This window comes from Pleurodeles waltl, chromosome 11 (assembly GCF_031143425.1).
Source record: "Pleurodeles waltl isolate 20211129_DDA chromosome 11, aPleWal1.hap1.20221129, whole genome shotgun sequence".
Classification (NCBI taxonomy): Eukaryota; Metazoa; Chordata; class Amphibia; order Caudata; family Salamandridae; genus Pleurodeles; species Pleurodeles waltl.
Window position 1 is genome coordinate 343,794,417 of NC_090450.1, and position 22,553 is coordinate 343,816,969.

At 46.8% G+C, this 22,553-nt stretch overlaps 1 protein-coding gene across 6 annotated transcripts in view; it reads right to left on the reverse strand.

Moving 5' to 3' along the window:
* Nucleotides 1-22,553, reverse strand: part of SEPTIN2 (septin 2) — an 877,282-nt gene that overhangs the window by 257,529 nt on the left and 597,200 nt on the right. For all 6 annotated transcript variants that reach the window (XM_069213638.1, XM_069213641.1, XM_069213640.1 and 3 more), the window contains one exon: nt 14,296-14,397. In XM_069213638.1, coding sequence (XP_069069739.1) covers nt 14,296-14,397 — 102 coding nt within the window. The remainder of the gene's footprint in view (nt 1-14,295; nt 14,398-22,553) is intronic.

Sequence of the window (22,553 nt, forward strand, 5' to 3'; positions counted from 1 at the left end):
AGCAGGACCCCAGTGAACTACAGTTTAAATACAGTGACATTAGGCAAAATGTGGGAGTAAGTAAGCTAGAAAAACGGTACTTTCCCTCATCACTGACCTCTGCAGATGAGCAGCAACCACTACCAACACTTCTGTGACCACCTGAGGGCCACTCCTTTTTGGGCAACAGAAAGTAGCGGGCATAAATACCACATCCCACTTCTGATGTCACCCTCTCAATGACTCATTTGATGAACACAGCCTGCACTTCTTGATGGAGCAAAAAAGATGGTCCTCCATCAGCCATACAGGGAATGGTGCAAGATTGACAGAGTTTCAAAGAAAGGCAGGGTAGTACTGTTGCATAATTTGGAGCACCCACATGGATGTTATTGAATACTATTGAGAAAGGTGGTGCCTGATCCTTCTGCCAATGGGATGGCTGTTGTGCGACAAGGGCCGGACGGGGGACTGAGCATATGCTGGGTGTAGATCCAGCTTACTCTATGGGATCCCCAGCTCTGACCATTAAAGGAGTGGAAAGCTTGCCAACCTAGAGGATGCAACTGGTACTGTGGATGCCCATGAGAGCCTTGCCTGTACCCACGGAAGGGGTGAAAGGACTGTTGCTGGGAACCCAAGGAGAGGCCCAGGGATCAGGCAGAGACAAGTCTCTCTTCAAAGCACTTGAGCACTGTGCCAGCCTTAAAAGCGGAGTAGGCAGAAGCCGTCTGTAGGAAGCTGGCCTTATGTGTGGTTGGTACCTAATGTACTTACACCTTATACCAGGACTAGGTATTCAGTATTAGTGTTGTGTAGGCAGTGTATAGAAGCCAGGTTTTCTAGAAGTAGCTGTGGATGAGCAGCCAAGGCTTATCTAGGAAACATGCAAAGCTCATGCAATACCACTGTAACACAGCACTTACAAATATGAAAGAAAAAACTCAGTGTTACAAAAGTAAAGGTCATTTATTATACTACCACAACACTAGATAGGCAACCCTCCAATAGGAGTTAAGTAAACACACCAAATATGTACACAAGCAATCAGTCGCAGACATGGAAAGTGTTAGAAAACAGTGCAAATGCAAATAGACAACAGTGACCCTAGGGGGAGCCCAAACTATATACTAAAAAAATGGAATGTAAATGCAGGACCCTCACCAAGGTGAGTGGGATGTGCAGAGGGGAGCTGGAGGAACTAGTAAACCCCAAAGGTATGTATCACAGTGACCCCCAAAGACCACGAAGAAAGGAATAAGTTACTGGTTTTACCCCAAACCATCCAAAATGAAGAAAATGCAACACCCAGACAAGACTGCAAGAAACCAGTTGTGGATTCCTGTAAAGGAAGACCTGTGGATGAAGAGAACCAAGTCCAGAAGTCACAGAAGTGTCCAGAAGGGGCAGGAGCTACTACACGCCCATATGTGGATTCAGGATTTGGTCAATGGTAGAACGAAGACAGCCAGGCATGCAGCCCTGGAGCAGGTGAAGAATTCCTGATCGCAGTCTGTCAGTGGCGTGAAAGAGCCACCAACAAGCCTTGGCAAAGGCATAAGTCATGGTGAAGCAAAAATGGTGCTGCCAGGGACCAGCAAGACCCAGGAGGACTCAACCCACTGGAGGGGATCCTAGGGGGACCCTCAGCAAGGCAGAGTCTCCACAGAAGAAGAGGCAGCCCCAATAGGAGACCGACTGGAAGAGAAACCAGTAGTCGCAGAGGAGCCTATGCAGCATGACTATAGAAGAGTCCCACACTGCAGGAGAAGCACGCAGAGAGCTGTGCATCACAGGATGGATTGCCGAGGGCTGGGGGTACACAGAGCCTGAAGGTCTCTTGGAGATGCCAACAAACCTTGGTATCTGCAAGAGACACGGTGCACAGGGTACTGTTCTGCGTGGAAAGGCAAAAGCTTACCTCCACCAAAGTTGGCAGCTGGCAGAGAGGGACAAGAGGACTACTCCGGACCACCACCCATGATGCAAGATCCATGCAGCTCAGGATGAGAGGAGATCCACGCAGTCGGTCATCGCAATTGGTGCCTGCGGATGTAGGGAAGTGACTCCTTCACTCCAATGGAGATCCTTCTTCCTTCTTGTGCAGACTGAAGACTTGCCGCCCTCAGAGGATGCACAGGTGGGGAAATGATGCAGAAACTGGAAGGAGACGTGGAAACAATGTTGCAAGCACAGTCTTTGTCCTGGATGCAGATTGTCGGTTCCTGGAGGGTCCAGTCGCAGCAGAGGAGTCTTGCAAGCCGAATCTGAGGACCCACCCAAGAGAGAGAGTCAAGATGGCAGAACCCAGGGACCCTCTGGAGGTCACACCCCTTTCCCTTGTCCAGTTTCCTGCCAGAGCAGGGACTGGGGTTCCTGGACTGGTGCAAACTGGTTTACGCAAGGAGCACACCAAACATGCCCTTCAAAGCATACTGGTGGCTTGGGGAGGCTACCCCACCCAAGCCGTATAACACCTATTTCCAAGGGGAGAGGGTGTTACCTCCCTCAGGAAATCCGCTGTGCTGCCTTCCCCTGCCTGAGATGGTCAAGCAGCAGAAGGGCAGAAACCTGTCTGAGGGGTGGCAGCAGCTTGGGATGCCTGGTAAACCCCAGAAGACTGGTAGGAGCAATACTGGGGTCCCCTACGGAGTGCCCGGAGTGCTCCCAGAGAGAATCATACTTCCAATACCAGAAACAGTTTTGGGGTATGATTCCGACATGTATGATATCAAACATGCCTAGGTTAGGTGTTACCATTATGTAGCTAAACATAGGTAGTGACCTATGTCCAGTACACGCATAAAATGGCATCCCCACACTCACAAATTCCAGGAAAATGGAACTGGAGTTTGCAAGTGCAGGGGTGCCCTCACACACAGGTACTTGCACCCTGCCCCCCTGGGCTAGGAGGGCCTGCATAGGGGTGACTTACAGTGACCTGGTGCAGTGACCTATAGTGAAAAGAGTGCATGCACCCTTTTACTCATGCTGCATTGGCAGGCCTGCAGACACACTGTGCACGGGCTCTCCATGAGTGGCATAATACATGCTGCAGCCCATGGGGATCCCTTGGTACCCCAATGCCCTTGGTACCATATACTAGGAACTTATATGGGGGCACCAGAATACCAAATGTGGGGTCTAAATATTTTGAGTAACCAAGATTGAAGGGAGAGAGTGTAATCACTGGGGTCTTGGTTAGCATGACCACAGTGAATACAGTCAACCACACTAACAGGCAGAAAATGGGGGTAACCATGCCAAGTAAGAGGATACTTTCCTACACCAAACAGCATATCTATCATAGATGAATGGACATCACTTGAAAACCCAGCGGACCACAACCAGGCAAGGCGATGGAGTATCACTGGAGAGACCAGGGCTCTGCCTATTAAGTCAGTGGTATCCAGTCCATGCTAAATGTGAACTGCATCCCAGCCATCAACTAATGCCTGGTTCAGAGTGGCCCAGCCCTCCTCTGCAGTAGCTGCACAACCATATTCCACTCCACAAGGTGTGGGAGTATCGGCCCAAGAGACATGGGGTGTTTACCAGCTGCAAAGCCAAGCTGGTGGTTGGAAAGATATTCTCTCAAAAGATATATAGCCTTTTTGATTCCCTATCTTGTGGGGTGAAAGGCAATGTGCTTGGATTTATTCTGGCAGTTGAGGCCTGCACCATCCGACTTTGGATGCTGGGAAATGAATGCTAGCTATCTGGGGGATGGGACAATGTTGGCGTACAATCATTCTGTGCACAATAGCCCCTATGTATGGTCTGGCCCAGACTCCATGGAGAACGTCAGTGGGGGCCTCATTGAAGGGGGGCAGGGACTGTGCAGATCTTGCCCCCAGTTGAAGCACCTCTCTCAAGATGTTGGACTTTAGCTCAACTGAGGGTAGCTGTAGGTCAAGGACCTCTGCTGCCCTGCTCATTACTATTGAAAATGCTGCACCTTCATTGGGGGGTGGGGTGGGAATCAGGCCAGGAGGCCATAACATTTGTCATCATCTGCTCCTTCTGGAAAAGAATGCCCGCCCAGGGGTGGCAAGTCTAGACAGACTAATGTGATCCAGTTACTGTCTGTGTCTTCATCAAATGGCTTTGGTGTGGAGCAGTCTTAGATGCCAGAGAGATAAATGTGTTTCCCTTTGATCGGGTCCAGTAACAGCACTGGGGGAACTGGAATTGGGGCCGTTGGAAGTACCGGTGTCTGCCTCAGTCCAGATCCAGGGGCATATTCCAGCGTGCCCGGTTGGCGTTGAGGGAGAACCCGAATGGAATACAGCAGAGGCACCTCTTAGTTGCTTGGGGCCTTGAAGGAGGGGAGTGCTGGAGCCAGGATCTAGAAGTATGGTGCTTGCTAGGGGTAGTCAAAGAAAACTTCAATTTACTGAGCTTTTCGGAGTTGCACAACTTGAAGGACGACTTGGAGTGGGGTGACGATTGGCAGCACCAGAATCTCTGAGAACATGCCTAAGATTCCCCTCTGGATTGGGGCAGAACATCCTTATGCCGTGGCATCAGGAGCTTCAGCTTCGGATGCATGGACTTGCAGGCGGTGCAGGCTTTGAGGTTGTGGCCCGACCCCAGTCAAAACAAGTGTGACACATATCTATCTGTGATATTGCTCACACTGTTTAAACCCCGTGGGTTTGTTGGGAGGTGTGTCCCTAGCACACTGCGTGCAAAACTCAAAAAGAAGCCAACAAAAAGACTGACAAAAGTTGTCAAAAAATGACCGAGGTAAGTCTCTGGATCCATGCTGTTGTCGTGAAAAGAAATGAACTGATGTCAGCACATTGGAGGAAGGGGAGGGTCTTCCTAAATAGGCACCACACACGTCACTTTTGACACAGACACAGCCGATCGATGCCACACACCAGCATGCAGAGGTAATGCTCAAGATTTTCTTTATTGACTGACAGAAGAACAGATTGTGACGTGAAAACTTAACATATCACCTGGTAGAAAAGAACATTTTCTTCCTAAAGGCCTATAGAAAGAGTTGGAGTTTAACCTGCTTATTAATTCTTACACTACTGTACCCTCAGAAGCAGGGTACTGGAAGAGGAAATCGGATTCCCTTGCTGCAGTTCTGTGCCATCTGGCAATTTGCCTATTTATACAGTCAAGAACCAAGTTCGGTCCAAATGACCATTATTTGTTAGGGCTTCAGTGAATGGAAGGAGTGGCGCTGAAGAAGTCTTCCCAGGCTGCAGGTTATCTTTGGGAACATTAGTTTTTACCTCTACTGATGGTAGATGGAGGTCGAGGAGTTCAAGAGCCCTCCTGATGACCACAGCAAACAATGCCAACTCCTCAGTGGAAGGACCAGAAGGAGAGTTCAGGCCAGTGTCAGAGGGCAGATCTAGCCCACTTTCATCAAGGAGATCCAAAATAGATTTTCTTCCTCATCAAGCTGAGCATCCTAATCACCAATATGGGATTCTGGATCTACGTAAAATGTTGGTATTGGCAATGCCCTATCTGAGTCTGAATGGGGCTGCATGGGCTGTGTCTGCAGTCAAAGTGGGCGTGACTTCGGTCAAGGTGGATTCGCTTCCAAGTCCAAAAAAACAACTGGTTCTTACTCCGATTTAAGTGGCTTTGGTGCCAGAGACCACGCACAGGAAACCAGCGAGGAGCTCAACACTGGGTCAGAAGTCTGGACAGGATGTACAGTCTGGTCAAAAGGGACAGTCTGAGACGAGGACTGATTAATCGGGGGTAGTCTGAATGGAGACCTCCTCGTACTCTTAGCTGCATAAGTGCACCTAAGGGAGCTAGTTGGGTGCCAAATATATGCAACATTGCATCTGTGACTGCTCTGACTTATTACAGTGTCACCAAACAACCCAGAAATTCAGGTAGGTTCTGTGCTGCGGGATTGCCTCCGCAGCAGGGGAGCAAGATTGAAAGGCACCAGAATGCCTGGACGACATCTCGATGAGTAGTAGAAAGAAGGGGAGTCAAGTTTATCTTTTCATGTGTCTTCTTCGACCTCTTTAAGTGGAAAGAGTACCTCTCCCGACAACGGCCTTAATGGAGAGAGAGACGGTATTTGTGTCCTCAACTTTGAGTGAAACCAACCAAAATGCATTTTCTGACTCTGCTCAACAACTTAAAGCTTGGCCTTGCAATTCTGGAAGGGATTTGGGTTCATCCTGGCACAGCTGTCACACAACTTAGAGTTGTATGAGGAACCTAAACACAAGAAACATACCTGGTGGGGGTCCCTTGAGACATCAATTTATTGCAGTTGTTGCAGGGCTTAAAGCTTTTAGTTTTTGTGGGAATCCTGTCCTTTACACAGTAAAAATTGCAGAAAAATAAATTCTATCTAAAGACAGAAACAAGGGAGAGTACTCTGGATTCACACTGGAAATTGTGGAAAGAAAGGAATTGATCAGGGCCCAGGGGTGGAGACGAATTGTGGCTTCAGCTTCATTTCTGGGGCGGCATAGAGTTTAAGTGAAGCCACACGATGCCATCTTCTAGTAGATGAGGATATTCACAAGGTGAGGAATAAGCGGTTAGAAGTACCCATAAAAAAGGGAGTGCTGCAGAGAGTAATCTGCATTTGCTCGAGGAGGGGAAATAGAGACGAGAACCATGCTAGCCATGGGACCAGAGGTACCACTGGAGGCCAGTTGCACACCTGGGTTTGGAGCAGCTTAGAAGAACGGGGCTCTGACTGGGTAATAGTACATCTCGATCAGGGGATTCAGAGGATATAAGCTCAGCCCTCATCTAAGTTCCTGTAGAAGAGATGGAATGCTGAGCAGGGGCGAGGTAGATGATGCAGCAGCTTTTCACATGAACTAAAGGACACACCTGGTAATGACAGCCCTAAATTTGCATGAGATCCTAGCTATACAGCAGAGCTGATGGCCTCCATATGCAGCCGAGGGGCCCAAAGGAGTGGCTTCTTTATGGGCTAAATATGTTTTAGTAGAACAACTGTCTAGGCAGAGGAATTTATTAAGTCACTGTGGCTCTCTACTTCCCCTCTGATTCCTGGGTGAAGCACCTAAACATTTCCTGCTCTCTAAATTGATGAAGAGATGGCGGGGGCCACCACAACACCTCTGGTCTGAGATATGAGGAATCTGTGTAACTATGGAGGGAACAAGAAGATGAAGGGTGCTGTGAAGGCAGCTTATGTGATACACTCATGTTGCACAACTTACCCCTTTTCTGCTTGTCGGTCTCATATCAAGGTGCTCACTTGCACTGTACGGCTGGGAGCACTTGCCAATTATATTTACACACATTGAAGGAAGAGGCCTTAGTGCTCTGCCTTTGCAAACTGAAGCCAATGTCTCATAATGATAACTTTCTTAAGTGCGCCTTTGGCTTCCTGGGTCCAGTTTCTTCAAAGACCTATTATTGTGGGGGTATAACTCCTACTCCAATCTTTCTTTCTGGATATATCAGATGGATCAGTTACACACTTTCGGTAATGCCTTATCTGGTAGAGACACTATCTAGTTGCAGATTAATTTCCTTATAATTTCCCCGGGCATTAATCTGGAACCAAAGATTTTTCTCATGCAGTACCCCTGCGTGCCGTTAGTTGACGTCAACTGGCTCTGCATCCATTGTCTGCGCTAGAAATGAGGTTGCAGGTCCCAAATAGGTGCCACCCCAGCACGTCAGTTTTTTTTCACAACTTTCCACACCAGAGAGCCATGAAAAACACTGACCACTGGTGTGTCAAAACTAGTACCCTGAAAGGGGAAACCCTGTCCCTAGAAAGCATTTCCAGGAGCAGGATGGATGGGTGGGTCGGTAAGCAATCTGCAACTAAATATTGTATCTACCAGATAAGGCGTTACCGAAGGTAATTAACTTGTCCATCTGACAGAGTCATCTAGTTGAAGATTCCTTACCTTAGAATAATTACCCAAGCAATACCATCCCTGGAGGTGGGTCTGGTACCTGAGATCATACAAGAAAGTCCTGCAGGACAGAATGGGCAAAGTGCCCATCCCTACAAACCTGACTGTCCAGGCAGCAGTGTTTGGTAAACGTGTGCAGAGATGTCCACGTTGCTGTCTGACAGATGTCAAGGACTGGAACTCTGCGTGCTAACGCAGTGGTTGCAGCTTTTTCTCTGGTAGAATGAACACGCAAAGCAGCAGGGAATTCCTTCTTAGCCAGTGCGTTGCACATTGTAATGCAGAGTCTGGCCCATTTGGAGAGGGTTCAGAGTTGATCATCCACCCGGAACTCTTTGGTACGATCAAGGTAGAACACCAATGCTCTTTTTGGGTTCAGACAGTGGAGTTTCTCTTCTTCCTTGGAAGGATGCATGGGTGCGTTTCCTTCAGGAATCCTCTGCAACAACTTCAGTATCCTCTGACCTCGGATCAACCGCAGCCTGCTCCAAGAAAACGCTGTAACTGCAACAAAGTGTTTACAAGAGACTTTTCTTCAGCAACCTCATCTCCAAGTCAGCAACTGCAACAGTTTCCATTGTGTGCATGCTCTGGGGGCTCCCTGTCTTCATCCTGCACCAGAAGGACCGAAGAAATTTCCTGTGGAGTGACGGAGTCACTCCCCTGCTCCAAGCAGGCACCTTCCAAGGCGAAGACCGGTACCCTGAGACTACTCTCACGGTGACGAGCGTGCTCCTAAGGACACAGAGGGTGGACATCATCGACAGACTATCCTGAGATCATGCTGATGCAATTTGGAGGAGGTAGGACCTTGCCTTCCCCTAGAATGACAATACCCCTTTGTTTTGTGTCTTCTTCGCCTCCTGAGGCCTCTGTGCACTCTTTGCAAAATTCCTTTGTGCACTGCCTGGCCCAGGTCACCAGCACTCCACCCTGCGATGCTCAACTTGTTGAGTTGTTCTCCAGCGGCGTGGGACCTTCTTTTGTTGTGCTGCATCAACCACGTTTTGCACCTCCTTTGAACCTGGATCCTGCGGCTTCTTGGGGCGCTGGCTGGCATCCTGAGGGCTCTCTAACGTGCTAAGAACCCCCTCCTTCTCCTCACACAGAGTTGAGGCCCCCAGGTCCCTCCTGGGTCCATCCAGCGCCATTTTGATGAAAAACACACTTTTGCCGTAGCCAAGGCTTGTTGGCGCCTTCCAACACAAAATCTCATCTGCAACGATTTTCACGCAATGGGACATCTTTTGCATCATGCAGGAACCCGCTGGCATCTTCCCAGGGTGTATTTCTGCAGTCTTCAACTAACCGGGGACTCTTCTTTTGCAACCTCTTCTGGGTTGGCAGGGGCTCCTGTCCTTCCTGGAACTTCTTTCGACTTCTGGACTTGGACCGCTTCCTTTGCAGGTCTTCAGGTCCAATAATCCAGTAGTAGTTCTTTGCAGACTTGGTTGGCTGCTGCAAAATCCCAATCATGAGGTGTAGTGTGTCTAAGAAAACTTGCAGTACTTTACTCCTGCTTTTCTGGGCTCTGGGGTGGGGTAATTTACTTACCTTTACTGTATTCTTACTGTCCCAGCGATTCTGCACACACTACACTTGTCTAGGGGGGACTTCGTGATTCACATTCCACTTTTTTAGTAAATGGTTTGTGTTGCCACTAGACCTATTTTCTCCCATTGCATTCTATAGGATTTCCTACTTTTCGCATTGTTCTATGACTATTTACTTGTCTAATTTTGGTGTCCAGTGTAAATATTGTCTATAATACCTACCTCCAGGAGTATTGCCTCAAAGATATTTTTGGTACTGAGTCACCCAAATAAATACCTTTATTTTTGGTAACACTGAGTATTTTCTTTACTTGTGTATAAGTACTGTGTAGCTATAAGTGGTATTGCATGAGCTTTGCAGGTCTCCTAGTTCAGCCTAAGCTGCTAGAACACTACTACTTCACTAACAAGGGATAACTGGACCTGGTATAAGGTGTAAGTACCCAAGGTAACCACTACAAACCAGGCCAGCCTCCTACAACAGCCAGTCATCAAGGTAGGGGGAAGATTGAAACCCCTAACCTGTTCAGGTAAGCTGCGACCACCGCCATCACTTTGGTAAACACCCAAGGGACGGTATTAAGTCCAAAGGGGAGCATGGTGAATTGAAAATGCTTGTGACCTACCACGAACCGTCTGTGGTCTGGCAGGACAGGAATATGGAAATAAGCATCCTGCAAGTCCAACACTACCATCCAGTCTCCAGGGCAGATGGGACCTCAGCCAGAGTGAGAATTTTGAACTTCTTCTTGAGAGAGAGCTTGTGGAACAAGAAGTCGAGGATAACATGGAGGCCCTTCTTCTTCGGCACCAGAAAGTAGTGGGAATAACAACCACGGCCTACATCTGGCACAGGGATCCTCTATATGGCTCCTTAGGCCAAAAGAGCTGTAACCTCCTCTCAAAGAAGTGCCAAGTGATCCTCCGTCATCCGATCGAAGGATGGTGGCATGTTGGGGTGCACATAATAAGGTGGTTATGGATCTGAGTTTTACATAGATTTTACAAGTTTAGTTATCTCCCCTCTTACGTACCAACAGACTTGTTGGGAGTAATGCAGTTTTAGAAGGGTAGGCTTTGTGTTTTGAAATTACTATTTTAAGTTGAAGGATATCGCAGAAGTCAGAATGCAGTATGTTGAATTTCGGTGATATCTCATAAAATGATAATGGACATGGTTTGGGGCCAAGATCACCTACTTCAGAGGAGCCCTTTGATCTCAAAGAATCTCATTTAGTGAGAAGAGGTTCAAGTTTGATTTCTTCATTAAACCAGATAAAAGCCTGTAGGGACTGCTTTATTTTCAAGTCTGACAAATGACGATCGAGCTATGGCAGGGTTTGCCTAGTGTGTTTTAGGATCAGATCAGCTTTTTGTCAGTAACTGCTCTAAAGAGAGGCATGGAGGAGTGAAGCCTGTAGTATTGTCCAGCCACTTCGTTCCTTTTGTAGCTAAGAAAGCAAGCTGGTATTTCTTAAAGTCAGCAATGTTGGCACTGGCTAAGTGTTATGTTGTTGACGTTTCTTTAGGGATGATGCAAGGTTTTTTTTTTTTTTGAAGAGTTCTTTCCTTGGCTTATACTGGCTTGTACAACCTGTCTCAGATTTTTTGCAGATCCAATCCATAAATCAAGATTTCTGGATTTAAAGACGTAGGGACCCAAGGTCCACAGTACAACTAGCAGAAACTGGTGTAAAAAATAGTTCCAAAGGTGATTCTAAAAGAATTGGAACCAAAGGTAGCAATGGCCTAGAGGAGGACCTTTGATGGAGTGTTTCAAATATTACTGATGTGGTGGCCATAGTAGTTCGTAACAATGTTTAATTTGTTGGCGCCCTTGAAAAGAACATCCAGCAAGGCTTCGGGTCATCGACATGAGATATGCTCCCTGGCCTCGACTCTGATAATGTAGGGCCTAAGATTAAGTCGTTGGATAAGACTGAGGATTTGGAGGAAGAAGAATACCTTTTTTGCCTTAAACATATTCGCTTGGAAGTTCTTGAGTGAAGATGACAAAACTGTGATCTTGTCCTTGACCAATTGCTGCAAGGTCTGGTATGACGGGAGCAGGACGTCTTGGTGGAGATGCCACTGATACAGGAGACTTGATAGCTTAAGAGAAACGACTGGTGGACTCAATTGTACTATTACGGCAACCATAAGTATCGTTCGCAGAGGTGTAAAAGGATGAAGATGTGGAGGAGGATATTCAGTCTAAATTTTAAGAGGCATTGGTGAATCCAAATGGTGAAAACAGAAGCCCCTCTGGATGGCGAAAAGGCTCTTCAGTACTCTGAGTCTAATTCAGATGGAAGTGTGCAGGCTTTCATGTGTGAAAGACATTCTGCTATCTTAGTTTAGGAAGTGGTATGGTGTCTCAATATTGAACCATGTCTTGACGTTGTTGGTGCCCTCCTCCTTGACGCTGTGTGTTATAGATGTCGGACCAGCCCTTCAAAGCAAGCAACTAGGAGCTGTACCTCTTCTTGATATCATCTTTTAGAAGTCCAACTGGTAAGTTGTTTTTCACCAGATGAACTTTTTTTGGATCTTGCTCAGTGTGAGTCCTCAGAGAATGAGATAGGGGCAATGGTAGAGGGAACAATCGCTCCTCTACCCTCAGATGTCTCTCCAGCCAGGGAATCATGCCTTGTATGGGTGCTTCACTTGGCCATGGAGAGGCAAAATAGATCACCCATCTTTGGGTCATGACAGACTGGCAAACAGAGGATACAGATCCAGTATGGGTTTGTTTTTGCATTTTTCCTGCCACCTTCGGGCATTTCACAAAAAGAAAAGGCATTATGCAAAACAATAGATATATTTCCTGTCAAAAAAATATTAGAGAATACTCTTCTGCCTAAAGGACATCGAGACAATCATTTTTGGTGAGAAAAAGAATGAAAGATACTGTTGCATAGGCTCTCATTATCCTAATGAGACTACTGGATTTTTGGGGGGCAAAATTGTTCACAGTGTGGGGGACTAAGTCTGACCCACAGCGAAGGACTCTTGTCACCCCAAATCCGGGTTGAGCTCCGCCTAACTAGCAGTGCCTCATATCTCCCAACGGGGAGAGACAATTGGGCAGCCGAGCGCATGACATCTTAGTACTTCCAGGGAAGTCGTGGTCACTCAGATTCCAACCAGTTCTCCCATACAGAGTGTGGTCTCATATATAAATGACAAAGGCAGTTTGAGTTTTAAAGATTAGTTTAATAAAACGACTGCATTTTGGATAACTAGGCGTGAGCCGCAATTACCAGAACCATACAACATAGTAGGATTGAAATAGTAACGAGGAGAGTAAAACATAAGAATAACGCTATCATAGTGCAACTAGATTACGTTCTCTCTTCTAAGTTCTATTTTGAGCACAGCATGTTAAGCTCTAAGCCTGCCTTTCAGGTTCCCCCGGGAGGACATCAACCCTCATACCTGAGCAAAGGCCTGTGATCGGGATCAGCATCTTCAACAAGCCAGTCAGCGTCTTGTTGTGGGTTCCTGGTCGGAATCTCCCTCTTACGTGTACCAGGACTAGGAAGTGTTTTTATAACTAACACGCTGGTGTTCTAAGAAACGTCCCTATGTAAGAATGTGTACTTTCTACGAACCCTAAAGACTAAACTTCTACCAGGTCTATCGGCAATGTACCAGAGACTGTATCCTTGACTGAAGCACAGAGCGAGCAAGAATGTATTGTTTGAGAACTCTGGTGCTGAAGTAAGCTAAACTGTGTGCTAGAAGAAAATAAAACAAGACCGTGAAACTGGTTATCGAAAAATAACAGTGCAAGGCTAAATAAAATGCATCTAGAACAAAGTGCACAGAGGCCTAATGCTTTAAGCAAACGCGCAAAAGCTACATAAAAAATGGCTACACTACAATGCTGAGTGAACACGCCTTAAAAAGTTAGAGCTCTGCTCCAGGATCCTGTCAATAGTAACGGGAAAAAAGAACTGTGTAACCTGCAGGGCATGATGGAACACTGGGGGTCAGGGTGCCCCTAAAGGTGCGGTGCCCTATACTCATTGTTTCAATGCTGCCGCCTATTCAGTTGCATTGCCCTTTATTTCCCTATTGCTTACTTTAAGAGAAGTAAAAAAGAATGTGAAGGACAATTTTAAAACGGTCACCTTTAACTATTCTTAGTGTCTTTTAAAGGCTTTTGTCTTGTGTCTCCCACTGTACAAGATTATTGTAATTGACAATATAGCCTGTTTTAATGTACATTCAGACATTTAGGAAGTACAAAGAAGATACTGTAAAAATATGGTATTGAAAGAACTGCTTCAGGGTCCCGTAAGTGAGCAGGACTAATCAGTGTTTGTTTATCAATGGAGATCCCCTGAGAGAGAACAGAACATTTCACGACCTGCTCACCGGTTGCCTTCGGCTGCACTAATTGCAAGACTGAGTCATCACTGGCATCCCAGCACTACAGGTAGATCACGGAGTATTACACTGATAGAGAACTGTTCCTTTCAGTCTCAGCACTATTTGAATCCTTTTTGTTGTTTGGGGGGGAGAGACAGGGGACAGGGGAGAGAAATCTTCGGTGTAATGTAAGATAAACTTGAAGTCATTAGAAAGGCAACAAATTTGGGAGCAAAGCTCGGACCCATGTCAGAAACTCCACCAGAACCAATGAAACATTTCCTTTCTGTCTCATCCAGGGATGTGTTTACAAAGCGGCATCAGAGGAAAGGAATATCCTTTAGAAAATAGGTTATGTACAGCTAGGCTCTTTTGCTACCTATTCTAGTAATGGACCTTCCAAAACTCAATGGCAAGTAATGATCTGCTAGTGATATAGAAACTCGACTCTCTTGAGGACAAACAGTTTGGAACCTTACCTTCAGAAGTCTTGTTTGCTCTTTAAAGTCTTCGTCCTCATCAGATTCTGCATCTGGCAAGTGGTATATCTTGATTCCATGTTCTTCAATTTCATCTAGAATCTTGAGTAAAAAGCATAGTAGTGGTACAGAGTTTATCCAATGAATTATGAATTATTCACTCACTATGAGCAATGAGATACTCCACATCATACATGTTGCAAAACAAAAAGGAGATGAGGAAGGCAGAGAATCACTAAAAAGATGCAGAAGTAAAAAGAGAGCAACTGAGTAAAAGAAAAAGTCAACAGCAGAAAGTTTTGCCAATCCGGACCAGCGGCCATTTCTAAACTTAGTTACTGAAATCTTTTCATGTATGATTATGCAGCAAATTTGGAACAAAAAAGCAAATAATTTAATGAGGGTGGTTTGCGGATTTCTTCAGTATGATACTTTATTTTGTGCTACACACTGGATAAACATTGTTTTCATTTCTTAGCATGCTTCAAAAATACAGTAAAGATTGTAGGGAGCTGGCCTGATGTGTGGTGGACACTTATGGTCTTGTCACATTCTACCAGGTCCAGGTGTCCCCTATTAGTGACATGAAAGGAAGTGTCTAGGAAGCCAGGGCTCACTAGAGGTATCTGTGGATGAGCAGCCAAGACTTATCTAGGAGACATGCAAAGCTTACGCAATACCACTAAAGTCACAAAGCAACTTATCACACATGAAAGAACCACCCAGTGTTACCAAAATAAAGGTACTTTATTATGGTAACACAACACTAGAATACTTATAGGAAGTTCCCCCCCAACTGGAGGAAAGTACACACTAAGTATAGACACAATAGCAATCAGCAATTAGCATAGAAACAACAAGCACTGGTAATACTTAGCAAAAATAGAGAGGGCCCTGGGGAGAGTCAAACCATATACTAAGAAAGTGGAATGCCAGATACAGTTCCCCACCCAAGCATGGGGAGTTGTTGGATGGGAGCTTAAAGAACTAGGAACCCCAAGAGGTGAGTACCTGAGTGACCCCCAGCAACCAGGAGAGCAGAGGTAGGTATGTGATCTCCCTAAGGACTAACAGGAAGGCTTGGATAAAGGACCAGACTAGAAAAAACCAAAGGTGGATTCCGGTAAGGACCTAAAAAAAGAAGGGGACAGAGTCTAGTCCAAAATGGAGTGTCCAGTGGGGACAGGAGCTACTACCCACCCTTCTGTGGATGAAGAACCAGGTCAACGGGGGAAGATGATGACCAGCTTTGGAGCCCAGAGGCTGAAGAGGAGAACTTGAGCAGTGCAGATGGTGTCCCACGTCAGTCAACGGGGACCACCAACAAGCTTTGGCAAATGCATGAGGAGCAAAAGAAGAGTTGCAAGGCTGAAGAGGACCAGCAAGGCGCAGGGGACTCGACCCCTGGAGAGGCGTCCGGGGTGACCCTTAGCAGTCAAGTGGGCTAACAGAAGCAGTCGCAGCCCGCACAGCCAACAAAATGGCAGCAGGCATAGTAAGTTGCAGTGAGGCTCAGTCAGCACACCTGAAGATAAGTCTCACGTCACTAGAGCAGCAGAGAGGAGACTGTGCTTGACAGGAAGAAGTGCTGGGGCCAGGGCTACTCAGTGCCTGAAGATCCCTTGGAGCAGGAGACAAAAAGCCTTGGTAGCTACAATAGTCGTGGTGCACAGGGGTACTTGTCCTGCAAGGAGAGGCATGGGCACCCCATCTCCCATGTTGGACAGCTGGCAGAGAGGACCAAGGAGACCACTCAAGACCACCACCTGTGATGCAGGATCCATGGTGTTCCAGAGGAGAGTAGATCCACAAAGCCGGAGTCATTGCTGTAGGTGCCGGCAGATGCAAGGGAGATTCCTTCTTTCTTCTTAGTGCAGGCTCAAGTCTCGTCAACCCAAAGGATACACAACTGGGGAAATGTGGCATGCTGCTGGAAGGAGCCAGAGAAACAATCTTGCAAAATAAAGTTGTCTCCGGAATTTCAGCGCAGTCGAAGTAAATGATGCAGAGGAGTCTGGTGAAGTCTTGCACGTTGTATCTGGGGACCCATCTTCAAGGGAATCCCTAAATACCCCTAAAAGGGGGTTTTGGTCACCTAGTAAGATGACCATGTATCAGGAGGGGGCTGTGATGTCACCAACCTGACCTGGCTATTCAGATTCTCCTAGGGGCCTCTGCACATCTTGGTTTGAAAGATGGCGGAATCAAGTGGCCACCTGGAAGAGCTCTGGGCACCACCCCTGGGATGGTGATGGACAGGGGAGCCAGTTTTGCGCCAGAGCAGGGTGTGGGGAGAGCGGGGTGTCACTGGACTGGTGCAAACCGATTTATTTCAAGGAGGGCACCAAATGTGCCCTTCAAAGCAAGCAAACCAATGGCTTGGGGAGGCTACACCTCCCAAGCCTTTTAAGACTTATTGCCAAGGGAAAGGGTGTCCTGCCTTCCCCCTGCCTGAGCTGGTCAAGCAGCAGGAGGGCAGAAAGCTTTCTGAGGGTTGGCAGCAGCGAGGGTTGCCCAGAAAACCCCAGAAGACTGGTAGGAGCAATGCTGGGGGCCTTCTAAGAAGCCCCCTAAGTGCATGGAAACATACAACCAATACTGGCAACAGTATTAGGGTATGATTCCGACATGTTTGATACCATACATGCCCAAGTTCTGAGTTACCATTGCATAGCTGGACACAGGTAGTGAGTCACCTGTGTCCAGTACACAGGTAAAATGGCTTCCCTGCACTTACGAAGTCCAGTGCAATGGAACTGCAGTTCGTAGGGGTACCTCTGCTCATGCAAGGGTACCCTCACACGCAGAGAGCTGCCCTCTGGGCTAGGAGGGCCTACCATAGGGGTGACTTACAGTGACCTGTGGTGAAAAGATGCAGGCACCTTTTCACGCAGGCTGCAATGGAAGGCACAATAAATGCTGCAGCCCATGGGGAACCTCAAGTGCCCAATGCCCTGGGTACCCAAGAAGCATATACTAGGGACTTATAAGGGGGCACCAGTATGTCAATTGTGGTGTGCTCAAAGTCCTAGGCAATCAAATTTAGAGGAAAAGAGAACCATTACTGGGGTCCTGGTTAGCAAGATACCAGTGAAAACAGTCTAAGCATACTGATAGCAGGCAAAACGTGGGCGTACCCATGCCAAAAAGAGGGTACTTTCCTACAAAGATAGTAATAAGTTTAGTTTGGTTAACAAATCATTAAGTCAGATAGAACAAAATAGTTACAGAAATTAGCACAATCGTTCATTATCATGAAACAAAGAACATTATATGCAACAATGCCTTATCAACTTTACTGTCAATAGCATGACACCGCAAAAGCCATCTTCCTGGATGTAACCATTTTCACATTTCCAAAAACTGCTTTAACCTCCAGGTTAGCCCTTTTCCTAAGTGGGTTCAACTTCGAACACAAGACCTCCAATTTGGGAGTGTTATTATGTATTAAGTAAAATCTGTCTAAGAGCTTCTGTTAACAGTCTTTTCTGTAGCCATACCTTGAACATGGCTTTGACTAACTGCCATTCTGGTTGAAATAGACTCTAAGGAGGACCTTAATTGGGGCATGCATAGCTGTAACGCAAGCTTATGTCTAAACAAACCTAACAAATTACTCCCGCTCCCAAGAGCAAAAAATTCCACACAGCAACCACTGTAAAGGATGAACTCCGGGGTCTACCACACCTAAATTCAAAATTGGAGCAGTTTATGTTTATCTAAGGAGGATATATGGACAATACAAGGCACCACCAGCAGGGGGACAGAGGGAGCACTAAATGGCAAGTACTGCAAGCCTTTCAAAAACCAGTTTCACACATCAACAGTGGAGTGACTTTCCCGCAGCCCCCAATTTCCCTTCTTTAAAGTGAACCATTGTGCCGTTGTACAATCATTTCTTGTATAAAACAAGCAAAATCACCAGAATGCCATGTTTCCTGGTAAAGTGAGCTGTTGCACCTACATATTGTGCCAGGAGAATTCTTGACATCATAATGTTATTTTCCCGTTTTAGGCCTGATGAGATTTCTACACCTACATTGCCAACGTTTTTAGTGTCATAGGTGAACTATCCACCCTTAAGATGTTCCTGAAGACCTTGTGTGATCTGAAAGTCATCAACTTAGTGTTGGAGGTACTGATGGCCAACAAACGTGATGTGCAAAAACTGCTGAATTTATCTAGAAGGTTCTGGATGCCCATCAGCGTCTTTGAGACCAATAGGGAATAATCTAAAAACAGCAAGGGGAGTCACTTGTTCCAGTGCTCCGACATCTAAATTGATATAAAGAGAAGAAAGTAATGGAGCGAGTGACTAACTTTGACCTATGCCCTATAATCAGGGAACGGGCTTTTATTTTCTGCAGATGGGCCTGAATGCACAGGGACATAATTGTCAATGTGTCCTTTTACCAAAATTCAAAGAGGGCATGCAGAATATTTAGAGTATTGAATTGTTTTATATGGTGTGGATCTGTGACCTCTGTATGTAATACACCCTAAACTTGTGGTAGTGGACCCACTTGCCAGCCCCCAGATGCACTTCACTATGACTAGAAGACTAATCTATAATATTCCACCAATGTTTTGAAAACATTATTATCAAACAGATCATATGAACCTCATTTTATTGATTCTGCCTTAATATTTATTATCACTCAATGGTGTGAGTTTTTTCAGCAAAAAAAAATCCATATGCTCAATGTGACATCACAGTCAGCAAATCAAACCCACCATTATCCCGGTCACTTATTTGTGCCAAGTGCATTTTGAGACAAAAAAGAAATATATGGACAATTATCTGGTCAACAAAGTAGGCTTAAGTCCTGTTTCACACTACACATGGACCACCATAGACTTCAATGGAGTGGTCTTGATGCAGAGGATACAGGGTGCGGAGGATGGTGAAAGGTGCTCTGGGTGCTGTGTGGGCAACGCAGTAATTCCTGGGGTTATTTCTTGGTGCACGGTTGAGGTTGTGCACTTGGGCAACAGGTGTTGGGGTTCCTCCAAGTCTATTTTGAGCCAGCAGAAGTCCGGTTATGACTGGTGGACCACTGGTCTCAACTCACAGCAGGTCCTGCGGGTTCCTTTAGTGTCAGACTTTGGTGATAAATCTGCACTCCGGCGGCCTCTGGCGCAACTTTTGAGCACTGAGGAGTATTCTTCAGGGCTGCGCCTTGGAAGATATTGGAGAGTTGATGAACGTGGCAACTAACTAGCCAGAATGAGCTAATTCGGCTTTTATGAACCTGCTAGTGGAATAGGGTGTTTACCAACTGACTCCTGGAGTTCAAATTTTTAGTCTGGGACTTTTCCATGAGTCCGGCACCACAGACACAGGCCTATCTTCACTAGACCAACGAACAGCAGGTGCAGTCCAGTGGCTGCTGAGGCTTCTCTGGCCTGTTCCTGGGATCAGTAGGGCAAGTATGTCTGTTTCTTTCTCTAGCCCAGTTAAGATCAGAGGTTCAGGGTGTCAAATTATTGTGTTGAAAGTGCCCTTGAGGGATGAAGTGGTCACTAGACAATGAGCTATCAGGTTCCCTTCCAACATATGACTTTCAGCTAAGTGTGGCATCTTAGAAATCCCAGGGTGCAACAGTCTGCCCAGATTCTCAATGTGTCTGAACTCGTCTCTTGGTGTGGGAAGATTGGTAGTACACCCACAGAAAGACTGGTTTGGCAACTGGTTTACCCTCTCTGATCCCACCGCCCGTCCATCTACCAGAACAAAGGGGCAGCTCCTGTCGAGTGAGGTCGACATTTGCCCATTAAAGGCAGCTTCTCCTTTGGAGCTCACCTTTTGAGCCAACACCATGTGTGGCTTCCATCCAGGGGGAGGTAATTCCCTCTGTGGCTGGCCTTTATTGATCCTTTACATGGGAGTCCTTTACATCCTCCTCAGAAAGGCAGAAATCTGTCTTGTAGCCAGCAGCTGTGCATGGCCACTTGAAAAACTGAACAACAAAACTTAAAAGTGGCCTTAAGTTTCATTTGAGCATCTTGCTTGCCTTTGTAACACCCTATCGTGTAGACATTTATTCTAGTTGCAGACTCCGTACCTTAGAACTTCCCCCAGGCGTCAGTGTGGATCTGGAGATTGTCCCTGAGCACTACCTCTGTGCACCATTAGCTGGCGTCAGTATGTCGGTCATCAACGTTTTGCGTGTTAGACATGATGTCCCGGGTCCTATATAGGCGCCACCCTAGCACGCTGACATCAGTTTCTTTTCACGACTTTCCAAGCCAGAGGTGCCGAACCCTAAAGAACACTGATCAGTGGTGTATCAAAACTAGGCCCCTGAAAGGGAAGTCCCATTCCTTAGAAATAAGTTTGGGTCTGTAAGGAAGATGCACCTAGAATATGTCTCTACCAGATAAGGAGTTACCAAAGGTAGATAATTTGTATGTCTGATAGAGTCATCTAGTTGCAGATTTCTTACCTTTGACTAGATCTCCCAAGCAATACCAGCCCTGAAGGTAGGTCTGCGAATCAAGGTCATACTAGGGAGTCTGCAGGACTTAACAGGCAAAGTACCCATCCCTTCGGACCAGACTGTCCAGCCAGTAGTGTTTGGTTAACATGTGCAAGGATGGCCATGTTGCTGTTTGACATTGCTCAGGACTGGAACTCTGTGAGGGAAACTGGCCCTTGTTTCAGTTCCCCCACACTTCTTACATGATATTTGATGCTACCTTGACTGAGTGTGCTGGGATCCTGTTAAGATATAGCATCTGTGTTGTTTCCCTAGACTGTATCATTTTTTACACAATTGGCACACCTCTGGCACACAGATAAGTTCCTTGTAAAAGGTACCAGTGGCACCAAGGGCCCTGTGGCCAGAGAGGGACCCTTAGGGTTGCAGCATATATTGTGCTACCCTAAGAGACCCCTCACCAAACACACACACACTGCCACTGCAGATTGTGTGTGTTGGTGGAGAGAAAAATGTATGGTCGACATGGCATCCCTCTCTGAGTGCCATGCCCACAAGCCACTGCCTGTGGCATAGGTAAGTCACCCCTCTATCAGGCCTTAGAGCCCCAATGTAAGGTGCACTATACCACAGGTGAAGGTATAGCTACATGAGTAATATGACCCACAGTGTCTAAGTCTATTCTTAGATCCAGTAAGCAGAGTAGCCATATTGAGAACATGGACTGGGAGTTTGCCATTACGAACTCCACAGCTCTATGGTGGCTTCACTGAATGCTGAGAAGTTTGGTATCAAACTTCTCAGCTGAATAAACCCACACTAATGCCAGTATTGGATTTATTGTAAAATGCAAACAGAGGGCATCCCAGAGATGCCCACCGAAATTCACCCAACTCTCTAGTGTGTGGCTGACTGGTCTGTGCCAGCCTGCCACCACCAGACAAGTTTCTGACCCCATGGGGATGAGGGCCTTTGTGCTCTTGGGGACAAAACCTGCTCTGAGTAGAGGTGCTTCTTACCTCACCACTGCAAGAGCATCAACACTTGGCGTCAGCCTCAAAGACTCTTGCATTTTGTTCTGCTGACTCCGGGCACTCCAATTAGTGGAGATACCCACCCCTCCGGACCAAGAGCCACTTTGGCAGCAGGTCTGGTGGGGAAAATTAGTAAATACCAGGAGGAGTGTCCACCCCAGCTAGTACCACACCTAGGATGCCCAGAGATGAGGTGAACCCCTCCTGGCAGAATCTCCATCTTGTTTTGGAGGAAGATAGTCAATATGGATAGGTATTTGCTGCTCTGCCCAAAGGGAGTGGGCACAGGAAGTGTGTAGCCACCCTCAAGGCCAGTAGCCATTGGCTACTGCCCTATGTAACGCCCTGAAATCTAATATTTAGGGGCACCCCTGAACCTTGCTCTTTAGATTCCTGGCGACCTAAAGAAGAACTGAGGAGCGGCACCAGCAGTGGAGACTCCAGATCACAACTGACTTGGCCACAGCCCAACCGACCAGACTGCAGCTTCAAGCCTCCAGTTACAAGAAGACTTGTCCTGCAGGAAGAGGAACCTCTACAAACCCGCAGAGGATTGACTGCCTGACTTCCCTAAAGACCAGATATGCTGAGGACAGCGGCCTTGTTCACAAAGAAACCTCCAACAAGGACTCCAGAGCCATCTGGATTCGAGAGCCCTGTCTGTTCAGCATCAGATGCCCATGGCCAGAGTCCATGTGGCCCACCTGACCAGAGACAGTCCCCAGGCGATTCTGACCTTGAGTCAACCCTGGGTTGACCCCTCCTAGCAACCACGAAGACGTCT